Raw genomic sequence first — 14,254 nt, forward strand, 5'->3', positions numbered from 1 at the left:
ATTCTTGTCGATAACGCTAGCGCGTTACACCAGCCATCGCCTATTGCGGGCCAGTTGTGTTCAAGTGCATACACCCACTACACGAGATGGGGGACTGTATCGTGATCCCGGCGGGATATTGTACCCAAAACGTTTGATGAATCCTTGAGATAAAGAGGAAATGTATGAACATGAATGGGATGAACACTTGAAGTGGGGAAAATTGCAGGGCTAGAGGGAAAGAATGGGAATAATTGGATATCTCTTTCACGATGGGCCGAATGGTTGTAAGATTCTATGAATAAGAGCATAACATAAGAACATAAGAAATAGGAGCAAGAATAGGCCATTCAGCCCTTCGAGCCTGCTCCACCATTCAATAACTGATCTTCTATCTCAACTCCACTTTCCCGCACTATCCACATATCCCTTGATTCCCTTAATATCCAAAAACCTATCGATCTCTGTCTTGAATATACTCAACGACTGAGCCTCCACAGCCCTCGGGGGCAGAGAATTCCAAAGATTCACCACCCTCTGAGTGAAGAAATGTCTCCTCATCTCAGTCCTAAATATCTGACCCCTGAGACTGTGACCGCTGGTACTCTACTCCCCAGCCAGGGGGAAATATCCTCCCTGCATCTACCCTGTCAAGCCCTGTAAGAATTCTGTATGTTTCAATGCGATCACCTCTCATTCTTCTAAACTCTAGAGAATATTGGCCTAGTCTACTCAATTCCGTTTCCTCCCTGGCTATGGAACCAGTACCAAAAGCAATCACTCAGTTTTCTTGATTCATGAATATTGAAATAATAATTCTTCCCTTATAAAGAGACAGGGACATAATAAAGAACTCAGGTGCAAAGGACAGGCAAGACTATTTTAGTGTGTAAATAGGGGCAATCACAGAAACCTACGAAGGCTTTAAATTTAATGGCCAGTGTCTTGTGCTTTTTTTTGCGTCTTCAGTTGAATGATGGGCTAATTCAACGGAGGCCGACTGAACTGAAATATTTTGCTTGCAGTTATTTGCTGTTGCAGATTGCCTGGCCTGCAAGCACCATGGGAGCAGGCCCAGGGAGCGGAAGGAGCAATGTGGCGGTGTACCACTCCAGGGAGCAGCACGCTCTGGAGCAGGAGAGCAACGGCAGTGAAGAGGGCGACTGGATTTGACGTCACCAAGATCCAGGTCGCTGATTGGAGCGTGGGCAGGGACAACAGGAACGGCGAGGTCGGGGCGAAGGAGCAGCGAGAGATCGTAGAGGGACGTGATCGGGGCCCAGGAGAGGTGAGAGTTTGGGGCCCAGAAGAGGCGAGGGCCCAGGGGCAGCACGGGCCCAGCCCACACTGCGATATGTGTGCGCACTAGGTCCGTGCAGCAGAGCTGGTCTCCAGTCGTCTTGGTTAACCCTTGCCACTGGACCAAGACCTAGCTCTAACAAGCCCATGTGGTGGCTGGTGTGCAACGGCAAAAAAATCCACGCACAGGCATCTTCCACCCTTCAGGATGTAGTTCGGGACCTGGAATATTAGGTCCTTCATTGAAACACCTGTGAACTTTTTGGCGTGGAAGCAAGTCATCCTCGTTCGAGGGACTGCCGATGTTGATGATTACAAAACTCTCCCAACTGGTGATCTCTGGAGAACATTTCAGGGAAACATACAAAAGCATTTTGATCTCTGCTTAGACCACACCTGGAGTACTGTAATAAAACAAATACTCAGCGGGTCGTGTAGCTTCCGCGGAGAGAGAAACAGCGTTAACGTTTCAGGTCCATGACCTTTCGTCAGAACTGGAAAAAAGTTAGAGGCGTCACAGGATTTAAGCGAGTGCAGGGGCTGGGGAAAATGAGGGGGGAGGGGAGGATAGAACAAGAGGGAAGGTCTGTGATAAAGTGGAAGGCAGGAGAGATTAAACGACAAAAGGTCTGATTGTACAAAGCAAAAAGTGATGGCACTGGGACAATTAAATAAACAAAAGATGGTTCTCGAGGCGGTGTAAATGTGGAGTTCTGGGCATCACATCTTTGGAAGGATATACTGGCCTTGGATAAGTGCAACGTAGATTCTTCAGGATGATACCTGGATTCCAAGGATGAAACTGCGAGGGGCGATTCCACAAATTCGGGTTGTACCGGAATGTAGAAGACTAATGGGCAATTTCATCAAAGTTTTCAGGATGTCAAGGGGAACAGATAGGGTAGATAGAGAGAAACTATTCCCGCTGGTTGTGGATTCTAGGACTAGGGGCCTTGGTCTAAAAATTAGAGCCAGACCTTTCAGGAGGAAAATTTGGAAACATTTCTACACATAAAAGTTTGGAACTTTCTTCCACAAATGGCAGCTAATGCCAGATCAATCGTTAGTGTTAAATCAGCGATTGATAGCTTTCTGTTGAACAAAGGTATCAATGGATATGGGGTAAACGCGGGTGGATGGAGTTAGGTTCACAGATCAGCCATGACCTCATTGAATGGCGGAACAGGCTCGAGGGCACATATGGCCTACACCTGCTTCCATTGGTTTTGATAGCGGTCGGCATTAACATTGTTAACCTTTGTTATTGAAGAAAGTCTAAAGCGAGGACTGTTGGGGCATCTTGCTTCTCCATAGAATAAGTCAAGACAACCTAATTCTGCCTTGAATGCTCAAGTCTCCTAAAAATGAGCACACCTAAATTTAGAAGATTTCTTTCCAATGGTTCACCAATAAATCTTGATTGCGAAATGCGTTCCAATAACTCAATGACTCAACAGACGTGAGCACCTCTCTGAATACACTTTAAAGATTATGATCAAACACCTAACAAGGAGAGCTTGATGAGAAAATGTGTGGTGCATTGCAAATGCCAATGTTGGCCCGGATTCAACTTGTAAACGACACAGCTGACTCTTTATTTTGCCATGAGATTTAAATAACATTATAAACGGTGCGAGGAAGGTGAGTAAATCCTGACCTGGGTCATAACTACGTGGAGTAAAGTAGATAACGATAGACCTCAGAACTGAACTATGGAGCAGGTTGGAATGACGGGCCAGAGCACCAGTTCCAGCAACTTACTTCTCCACTTTGTCCAGAAGCAATGGATACTTATATACTTGTGGATGTAAAGTCATAGCGCAACAGTTGCTTGTTGTTTTACTTATACAATTGACCTTATAAATGTTTTACAAATGCTCTCGTGGGTATAGAGTCATTATGGCACAGAAGAAGACCATTCGGCCCATCGAGTCCATGCCGGAATATAGAGCAATCCAGTCAGTCCCATTTGCCCCGCTCCATCATAAGAACATAAGAAATAGGAGCAGGAGTAGGCCATACGGCCCCTCGAACCTGCTCCGCCATTTAATATGATCATGGCTGATCCGATCATGGACTCAGGTCCACTTCCCTGCCCGCTCCCCAGAACCCCTTAATCCCTTATCGGTTAAGAAACTGTCTATTTCTGTCTTAAATTTATTCAATGTCCTGGCTTCCACAGCTCTCTGAGGCAGCGAATTCCACAGATTTACAACCCTCTGAGAGAAGAAATTCCTCCTCATCTCAGTTTTAAATGGGCGGCCCCTTATTTTAAGGTTATGCCCTCTAGTTCTAGTCTCCCCCATCAGTGGAAACATCCTCTCTGCATCCACCTTGTCGAGCCCCCTCATAATCTTATACGTTTCGATAAGATCACCTCTCATTCTTCTGAATTCCAATGAGTAGAGGCCCAACCTACTCAACCTTTCCATCCCTGTAGCCCTGCAAGTTTATTTCCCTCAAGTGCCTGTCTAATTGGTCCGCTAACATTTCCTAGGAACCAATGAAAATGTGCGCTGGGATAACAAAGTGACAGCGGCCGGGTGAGGTCCTCGGCCCGGCCAATTGATGGGCGTCCACTCCAGGGCCCGGAGAGAGGGGTGGACGCTCGACGATGACGAGTGGCAGAGGAACACGCCCGCCCACTTCGCCTCCTCCCAGGAGAGCGGGGGTGGGGGAGGGTGGGGGCGATGTGAGGGTCCTCGGTGCCAGCGAGGCTGCCCGTCGATGAAGGAGAAGGTGGTGGGCTCCCATCTGAAGCTGAAGGATAAAACCGCCCCCATCCCTCCCCGCCAGTGATCAGGACAGGCCTCGGTCCTGGGCATCCCATTATAGAAAACGCATTGAAGCCACAGGGCTAAACTTTCCATTCATTTTCGGCAGGTTCTCGGTGATTTTCTTCGACGGTACAGCTGTTTTTCCGCCCGGCTAAAGTTTTCCCCTTAATGTTTTAGTGGTATCGCCCAAATCTCAAAACGTCCGCCGGGACCAAACCGCTGCCGTGCACCACCGAGAAAATTGCCGAGGCTTAAGTTTGGCCTCAACGGAAGCCCCTCCAGATCACCGAGGCAACCGCCCTGTGAAGGCTGCTTAAACAGAGCGGTAGGTAAGCACTCTGCAAAGAAAGATAATTTAAAGGTTCTTTATTTATTTATTTTTAATTGTAAAATAGCAATTAGGTGTAAAAGTATCTTGGGAATGTTTTTTTAGCTTTTAATTTTTTTTTGAGAATTTAAAAAAAATTTATCCTCCCCCACTTAGGCCCAACCGCAGCCTCGGACTAAATTAAAAAAAATATTTTATGAACCGCTCGTTTTACTTAGTTTCCCTTTTAACCACCGAGAATAATGGTGCAAGATCCATTTTCTTGCGGGGCGATTATTTTTTAACTTACTAATGGAAATTTTCGCTAGCGTTACTTACCAAAAGTTAGCGGTTTTTCTGGGCGGGCAATTGAGGGGCTCGCGGGAAAGTCTAGCCCGTGGTGTTGCAGAGTAGATCTACCAGGAGGATGTCTGGCTTGGGCAAACTACAGTTATCAGGGCAGAGTTGAGATACCGGGGTGCAATTTAGACCAGGGAACAGAGAAGGCCAAGAGGAGATTTGGTCAAAGTTTTTTTAAATGATGAAAAGCTTTGCCAGGATTATTTTTTGGCGTGATGGATACCTTACACGTGTGATCGATCTAACTTTCTGTATATGCTTCTGATCTCCTCTGGCATTGCTCACAGGCTGTCTGGAGCACCGCTGCGATGTTTGTTGCTATCCTGGCCTGTCTCTTTAAGGAGCTGGTTGAGGTGCACCCTAGTGGGGGGGGAAGTGACCTAAACAGACGCCCCAAGTCCAATCAGACGATGATTACTGTTGCCTCTCTAGGTTAGAAGTTTCTTGATTCCTCACCATGGAGAAACACCAGGGGCTAAAAATTCGTTACCGCCCGGTTTGAGTTGGTGACACTGCCTGGTCGCTAACTTTAGCGATGTTTACCGGCCTCCAACCAGGATATAGCGTTCCACACCCCTCTCAGGGCGCTAACCCTGATTCCTGGAGCGCTACCGTGGGAGCGCTGCTGAAATTCTGCCGCTGGGTTTCCGGCCACCCAGCGCCTAAAGGGGAGGTCGGCTGGACTGCCCAAAAACTGACACAAAATTCAAGGGAGATTAGCAACAGTGTTGAACACCTAAGAGAGATACATCAGTGCAAATAAATTCCATTTTAACCGCCCCACTTGCTCACCTGCGCAAATATCGCCTTGGGTGACGCTAGAGAGTGCAGCGCTAACTCTTAGCGCCAGCGGTAAAATTCCACTGAAGGTCACGGGAGGCGCTGCCAGCGATGTGCTCGGTCGGTAAGAGCTCAGCGGCCCATTAGCGTCTCTCTCTGGCACTAATGGTGGCGTTAAACAAACGAATTTCTCCGCCCCCCAAAGTCAGAAAGTAACAGCAGTAAATGACTGGATTTCTGTCTCGTGTTGTTTAAAAATGGCAAGTTAAGATTTGTTGCTCTTTTTTTAATTATACAAAGCGCGATATCTGAACGCTGATGCACGAAGTGTAACAGATGACTTTCAAACTTTTTACAGGCAGATAGCTGCTACATTGCAGTGCCTGCAATAAATTTCAATTCATGGGGTAAACAATAACGATGACGTATTTTAATTGCCTTATCCTTCAAAAGTTCTAGCAGTCAATCATAGTTCCAACTATGCACCGACAGATCTTCTCAATAACAAACTATTTTTGCGGCAAAAGATTAGCTGAAGTCGGCAGAATGATGAAAGAAAGAAAGACATGGATTTATATAGCGCCTTTCACGACCACCGGACGTCTCCAAGCGCTTTACAGCCGATGAAGTACTTTTTGGAGTGTAGTCACTGTTGTAATGTGGGAAATGATGTAGGATGAGTGAGAAAAGTCTTTATCCTGTTAATTAGCAGTCATGGAAGAAGGAAAGGATTGTAATCCAAGTTTGTTTCAGCGCTCAGAAATCAAGAACTGGAAATATTATATGCACAGACCAAACCTTCATCACCATCTTTCGATAAAGCACTTTACAACCTGCCAGGACTCAACACTGAGCTCAACAACTTCAGATCATAACCAAAGCTCCCATTTTTCCAGACCGCAGGTGTTACTAATGGTGCACTGTTGGAGGTGTCGTCTTTCGGATGAGACGTTAAACCGAGGCCCCGTCTGCCCTCTCAGGTGGACGTAAAAATAGATCCCATGGCACTATTTCGAAGAAGAGCAGGGGGAGTTATCGCTGCTGTCCTGAGGCCAATATTTATCCCTCAATCAACATCACTAAAAAACAGATTATCTGGTCATTATCACATTGCTGTTTGTGGGAGCTTGCTGTGCGCAAATTGGCTGTCGTGTTTCCAACAGTGACGACACTCCAAGAGTACTTTATAGGCTGTAAAGTGCTTTAAGGTGTCCGGTGGTCATGAAAAGCGCGATATAAATCCAAGTCTTCTTATTTTGTTCTTTCCTCCCCTAACTCTTTTCCCGTCCTCTGTTCTTACTTAAAAAAAACGATTGTATCTCTAGCATTTCCCAGTTCAGATGAAAGGGCATCGATCCTGAAACGTTAACTCGGTTGCTCTCTCCACAGAAGCCGCTGAGTGCTTCCAGCATCTTGTGTTTTTATTCCTTCATTACCACCTCTGATGGCCAATGTCCCACTGATTGTAATGATGATGGAAGGAACCTGGCTGGGTTCTATATCAACTCTGTGAGCATCATCTACTTCAATCTTTTCTGATTGTTGCACTGCTTCAAAGATAATATCTAATTTGTTACCTCCAAGCAGATAAAATTGCTCAATCCCTCTCTCTTGTATTGCTTTCAAAGATAAGACGATCAAGCGTAAGATATTTCCGTGTAATGAAAATATCGATTGTTCTTACTGGTTTACTGTGCAGATTCAGTCTTTAAAATATACCTGGGCTTTCAAGACTATTAGATTGACAAAAAAAAATCCCAAATGAACTTCTCATGGCTGCCGAGCCACCTCAACATTTATGATTGTGCCAGTTCTGCTTGCGGCAAGACTCCAACCACTGACCCTTGATATTCAACGGCATTACCATCGCCGAATCCTCCACCATCAACATCCTGGGGGGGTCACCATTGACCAGAAGCTTAACTGGACCAGCGACATAAATACTGTGGCAATGAGCAGGTCAGAGGCTGGGTATTCTGAGGCGAGTGTCTCACCCCCTGACTCCCCAAAGCCTTTCCACCATCTACAAGGCACAAGTCAGGCGTGCGATGGAATACTCTCCACTTGCCTGGATGAGTGCAGCTCTAACAACACTCAAGAAGCTCGGCACCATCCGGGACAAAGCAGCCCGCTTGATCGGCGCCCCATCCACCACTTTCAACATTCACTCCCTCCACCACCGGCGCACCGTGGCTGCAGTGTGCGCCATCTACAAGATGCACTGCAGCAACTCGCCAAGGCTTCTTCGGCAGCACCTCCCAAGCCCGCGACCTCTACCATCCAGAAGGACAAGGGCAGCAGGCGCATGGGAACACCACCACCTCCACATTCCCCTCCCAGTCACACACACCATCCTGACATGGAAATATATCGGACGTTCCTTCATCGTCGCTGGGTCAAAATCCTGGAACCCTCCCTGACAGCACTGTGGGAGCACCTTCACCACACGGACTGCAGCGGTTCAAGAAGGCGGCTCACCACTGCCTTCTCGAGGACAATTAGGGATGGGCAATAAATGCCGGCCTTGCCAGCGACGCCCACATCCCAGGAATGAATTTTTTAAAAGTTGCAAGTTGAGGCTCTGACCTGGGCAAAGGGAGGAACACATAATCTTCTGGACCGATGTCCCTTCGCAAAAGGCGCCTCCATGGAGAGGTGCTGGTTTGGTGCAGGTGCGTGTCCTTTTTTGCCATCCTCTGCCACAATGGACACTGCAAGGCGACCATTCCGTCCATGTCGACCAGGCACCATTCACTGAAACAAACACAGCCGTTAGACAGGACAGAGACTCCGTGCCATTGATGAGCATAAACAAATTCATGACAGCAGCCTCGGCTCAGTGGGCAGCACTCGCACCTGTGAGTCACAAGGTTGTGGGTTCGAGCCCCTCGCCCAGATTTACAGCACGGAAGGAGGCCATTTCGGCCCATCGTGTCCACGCTGGCCAACAAAGAACCATCCAGCCTAATCCCACTTTCCAGCTCTCGGTCCGTAGCCCAATAAGTTACGGCACTTCAAGTGCACATCCAAGTACTTTTTAAATGTGGTGAGGGTTTCTGCCTCTACCACCCTTTCAGGCAGCGAGTTCCAGACCCCCACCACCCTCTGGATGAAGAAATTTCCCCTCAAATCCCCTCTAAACCTCCTAGCAATTACTTTAAATCTATGCCCCCTGGTTGTTGATCCCTCCTGAGCGCCTAATCCAGACCGGCGCATCTGTGCGGTGCTGAGGGAGTGCCGCACTGTCGGAGGTGCCATCTTTCGGATGAGACGTTAAAGCGGGGCCCCGTCTGCTCTCTCAGGTGGACATAAAAGATCCCGTGGCACTATTCGACCAAGATCAGGGAATTTCTGCCCCACCCCTCAGTGTCCGAGCCAACACTTGATCTCTCAAACAACACCGAAAACATCTGGTCATTTATTTAATTGCTCTGTGTGGGAGCTTGCTGTGTGCAACTGGTCTGCCATACAGCATTGATCACACTTCACTAAGTACTTCACTGGCTGTAAAGCATTTTGGGCTGCTCTGAGGTTGCAAATGCGAGTCTTCCTTTATGCTAAATATTTCAAAATGGCCGCTCTTCTTACCAAGTACAGTCAGTGTGGCAGCTGGGCTTCGTCTCCTGGCAACCACATTTGAAGCAAGGCAGGTGTAGTTGCCTGAATCGGAGAGGTGCACTTGCTCAATGATTAGATCATGGTCGGCTGTGGTGTAAATGTTCGGGTCAAGCTCAGGATCAATAGGTTCTTCGTTCTTTAGCCATTCGACCTACAAAGGAAGACAAAATAAACTGCTGGGAAAGACGTTCTCTAGGAAACAACGTTTAAGAACATGAGAATTAGGAGCAGGAGTCGGCCAGTTGTCCCCTCGAGCCTGCTCCGCCATTCAATAAGATCATGGCTGATCTGATCATGTGCTCAACTCCACTTCCCTGCCCACTCCCCATAACCCCTGACTCCCTTTTTGTTAAAAAATCTGTCTATCTCCACCTTAAATTTTTCAACGACTGAGCCTCCACAGCTCTCTGGGGCAGAGAATTCCACAGATTCACGACCTTGTGAGAGGAGAAATTCCTCCTCATCTCAGTTCTAAACGGGCAACCCCTTATTTGGAAACTGTGCCCCCTAGTTCTAGATTCCCCCACTGGAGGAAATAATGTTTAAGAACATAAGAATTAGGAGCAGGAGTTGGCCATTCAGCCCCTCGAGCCTGCTCCACCATTCATGGCTGATCTTCTACCTCATCTCCATTTTCCCGCCTGATTCCCATATCTCTTGATTCCCTTAGTGCCCAAAAATCTATCGATCTCTGTCTTGAATATACTCAACGACTGAGCCTCCACAGCCCTCTGGGGTAGAGAATTCCAAAGATTCACCACCCTCTGAGTGAAGAAATTTCTGCTCATTTCAGTCCTAAATGGCCGACCCCTTATCCTGAGTCTGTGTCCCCTGGTTCTAGTCTCTCCAGCCCGGGGGAAATAGCCTCTCAGTCCCTAAATGCAATCGAACAGACACGGCCACACTCCCCAGAATCCGCATCTGCCCATAGGTTCTGCGACCCTTCAAAGAGCAGTCCCCCAGATGGACAATGCTGCCATTTGCAACTCTTAGGGGTCGAAATTCCGCTTCTTACACCGCCCATTACCGGAGAGGGTAGGCTAACGGGCGGCTAAGTCCTTAACCGTCAGCAGCGAACCGGGTTCCTGGGCTGTCGGGGGATTCAGTTGGGCGGTGGGGGCGGCGGCAAGATGTAGCGCTGCGCGCTCGAACCGCCGCCTGCGCGGTGATGTCATCGAGCGTGCAACGCCCCCTTGCCGCCCGCCGCTGCGACATTCGGTGAGTACGGTGGCATTACTGGCCGGCGTCCGTACAGCCCGGGAATGGTGGCGGGACATCCGAGGATTGTCCAGGGAGCGTCCAGGGAGCAAGGTAACTGTTCATGTTTCATTTGTTTTTAGCATTGAGGTATTATTGGGAGCGGCGGGGAAGTGCGGGTATGGGTGAGGGAAAGTGCCGGAATCGTTTTTTTTTATAACTTGTGGGAAATCCCGTTGGCCTCCTGAGCTCCCGCCCCGTTGGTGCCCGAGGATGAGCGTTCAACGTCACGTTTAGCGCTGCTCTCTCTTCTTTGGCCGGCAAAAGCCGAATTCTGCACAGTTTGATGCGGCACCGACCGCCTGGCGGTAAAACCAGCGCTTAGCCGGTGTCACCGCCTCAAAAACGGCGGGACCGAACTTTGACCCCTTAACTCTCTGGCGCGGAACCAAAGATTACACTCCCGCAGCTCCGGCAGTAGCCACTAGGAGGCACTAGGATCTTCCCTGGTGTGACTCTCTCTGCTGATGCTGAAGCATTTGCCGTGCGACAGTCAGACAGATTTTAGAGGCAAGGTAATATTTCACACAACTTTAACACCGCACCCTTCTGCTGATTGAATTACATGGTAAGAAACTAACATTTTGTGTCCTTAAGTAAGCGATAAATCCCAGCTGTAACGCAAATTATGTTTCTCATTCTTTACCAAACTTACAATGTTATGCCCTGGGGTATTTTCACCGACTCAAGAGATTACAGTTAGGTTAATATTATTCAGCTACTTAGAATATCCGATGGAACTTTCTCATGTAACTATGCAACCAACTTCAATCAAGGGATCAATAGCAAATGGAGATGTCTTTGTGATGCTTTGTTCAGTGTGTGCCAAGCCGATAGTTCTTCAAAATTATCTACTGTCGGAAAAAAAACAAAATTGCAGCTGGTGTCACCGTGGTGACAGTGACAGTAATTTGGTTAGTACTTGATTATAAGGACAGGTTCCGAAGATGTTTTACTGAACGGTTTTGCAGTGCAGGAGGCGTAGATCAGCAAAGGGCATATTGCGCCCTTAATTACCTCGTCTTTTCTTTTGCACAGCATTTGTGTGCTCGGCTTCACTGCCATACAAGAGCTACATTCCTGCAATTGTTCCAGCACGTCCCTGGCAATTCACTGCACTTGTATTTTGGCTCATGTATCAGTTCAAGGGCGAAACAGAAGAAGAATAACAATAGATGGAATCTCACCGAAACAATCGCTTAAATGCAATCCATGCATTCATGTCCCGATGAAGACAAGTGGCTCGATCGCTGGCTGCTCAGTGTCTCAGAAAATCTCGCCGGCGGCATCTCTTCCTTCCCCCAGCTCCAGTGCCCATTTACTACCGACTGTCCTGCTAAGTACTCAGAGATATCTCTTGGTAACTTGAACTAGGGCGCATAATCTTAGAATAAGGGGTCGCCCAGTTAAAACTGAGATGAAGAGAAATTTCTTCTCTCAGAGGGTTGTACATTTGTGGAATTCGCTGCCTCAGAGAGCTGTGGAAGCCGGGACATTGAATAAATTTAAGACAGAGATAGACAGTTTCTTCACAGAAAAGGGATTAAGGGGTTATACTGGGTTCCCCAGCATTGAAGCACTGACCACACTCGATCAGCTCCGCTGGGCGGGCCACATCGTCTGCATGCCAGACACGAGACTCCCAAAGCAAGCGCTCTACTCGGAACTCCTTCACGGCAAATGAGCCAAAGGTGGGCAGAGGAAACGTTACAAGGACACCCTCAAAGCCTCCCTGAAAAAATGCAACATCCCCACTGACACCTGGGAGTCCCTGGCAAAAGACCGCCCTTAGTGGAGGAAGTGCATCCGGGAGGGCGCTGAGCACCTCGAGTCTCATCGCCGAGAGCATGCAGAAATCAAATGCAGACAGCGGAAGGAGCGTGCGGCAAACCTGTCCCAACCTCCCTTACCCTCAACGACTATCTGTCCCACCTGTGACAGGGACTGTGGCTCTCGGATTGGACTGTTCAGCCACCTAAGGACTCATTTTAAGAGTGGAAGCAAGTCTTCCTCGATTCCGAGGGACTGCCTATGATGATATGGGGAGCGGGTAGGGAAGTGGACCTGAGTCCATGATCGGATCAGCCACGATCGTATTAAATGGCGGAGCAGGCTCGAGGGGCCGTATGGTCTACTCCTGCTCCTATTTCTTATTGTTTTTATGTTAACGCAACGGGGTGGCAATCAGTTATGACCAGAAACAAAAGTGTGCAGACACAGTACGTCTGAACTGGGAGTTGGGGGCAGGGGTGGGGGGGGGGGGCAGCGGGGGGGGGTGGAGGGAGGGGGAGCGGGGAGCAATCAAAGGAGTGTTGTGAGGCCAGGATCAATCTGTAAAAATAATTCTTGTACTTCCCATTTTGGTGGCAGCTGCTTGCTAGGCCGCATCCGCGACAGGAAAATCAGACCCAGCGCAGGGCGGCCAATTTGGCAGAGGGGTCCTAAAACAGACATTAGGCCCCTCATGAAAATATGCAAGGGGCCTAATGCCTGTTTTAGGTGGCCACCAAGAACGCCTAATGAAAAATAAATTACCCAACCTAATGTGGTTGCGGACCGATTCAGGCATTCTGGGGGCATCTGGAGGAGTGCAGCCTCTCCCAGGAGATGCACAGTTTCGGGTGTGGTGGAGGGTGAGATTAGAACCTTTGTCGCTGTTCCCCGCCCAGAAAAACAGATGCAATGAGAACATAAGAAACAGGAGCAGGAGTGGGCCAGTCGGCCCTTTGAGCCTACTCCACCATTCAGTAAGATCACGGCTGATCTTTGACCTCAACTCCACTTTCCCACCTGATCCCCATTTCCCTTGATTCCCTCAGTGTCCAAGGGCTAGATTTGCCACTTTTGTGCAGATCGCCCAAAAATGGGTGTTATTTCCGGCATGGGCAGTAAAAATGGGTTTTCAGATCGCCGGCTTGTCGCCCATTCGCAAAGCCCCTAGACTCCATTTTTGAAATTGGCCGTTACCGCAAGCGATATGAAATGGGCGGTAGCGTTAAATCTCTCTGACCTTCTGCCGTAAAAAGTCGGCGTCCTTAGCAACAGCATGGCAACGCTCGTTTCCCGCGATTCAGGAGGTCAGGGGTCATTATTACAATCGCAGAAGAGGAGACAGAGAAAGAGGGAGCTGACAGGGACTGAAAGCATGTGTGGCTGTGGTGTGTGCTTGTCTGGCTGTTGTGGGAGACACGAGGGAGATTCACCAGCAGCAAAAAGCTTACTAAGCATGAAAAACATAGTTGGCACCGAGTTTTTGTCCAACAAATAATACATAACATGGAAGGAATGGAGGAGGCCCTGCAGCTGGTAGTCAGGAACATTGGTGGCAGAGGGCTCCCAGTGGTCCCGGAGCGCGGCACTGCACCCCAAGGTGCCGCACCCCCATTGCCAATGACACGAGAGCCAGCAGCAACATCTTGCTTCTGGCTCGGAGCACGTTCGCACCTGGGGACCCTCCTCTCTCGTATCCATCCAAGCAGTGGTTCAGCCGTCACCCCTCTCTCCCCCCACAATGAAGAATCGCCTGAGGACCTCCTCAGCCAGATTGGCTTGGAGTCAGGAGGGGAAGGGGAAGGGGTAGAGGTGGGGAGGAGAAGCTTGGGGGGGGGGGGGCGGCGGGAAGGGTTGTTTTTTTACAGAAATACTGATGATTTCAGACAAATGTTCGGTTTAAATGCTTTTTATTTAACAAAACCTTGTTGCGCATTGGCTCAGATAGCTGCACCGTTACATGCTGGTGATTCCTTAACATCATAGGGTATAATTACAACTAACTTCAATCAACTTAAACTTTGACTGTCACCAAGGTGATGCCCACCATTGATGTATGACCTGCACACCCGGCAGTGTGTCAGCCTTGTAAATAACACCAACTTCT

At 48.7% G+C, this 14,254-nt stretch overlaps 1 protein-coding gene across 8 annotated transcripts in view; it reads right to left on the reverse strand.

Annotated features, from left to right (window-relative positions):
• The window catches only part of LOC139235022 (netrin receptor UNC5D-like), a 664,622-nt gene that overhangs the window by 144,235 nt on the left and 506,133 nt on the right, over window positions 1–14,254 (reverse strand). For all 8 annotated transcript variants that reach the window (XM_070866105.1, XM_070866104.1, XM_070866107.1 and 5 more), the window contains 2 exons: window positions 9,091–9,271; window positions 8,089–8,256 (listed from right to left, as the gene is read on the reverse strand). In XM_070866105.1, coding sequence (XP_070722206.1) covers window positions 8,089–8,256; window positions 9,091–9,271 — 349 coding nt within the window. The remainder of the gene's footprint in view (window positions 1–8,088; window positions 8,257–9,090; window positions 9,272–14,254) is intronic.

Source organism: Pristiophorus japonicus, chromosome 22 (genome assembly GCF_044704955.1).
Source record: "Pristiophorus japonicus isolate sPriJap1 chromosome 22, sPriJap1.hap1, whole genome shotgun sequence".
Taxonomy (NCBI): Eukaryota; Metazoa; Chordata; class Chondrichthyes; family Pristiophoridae; genus Pristiophorus; species Pristiophorus japonicus.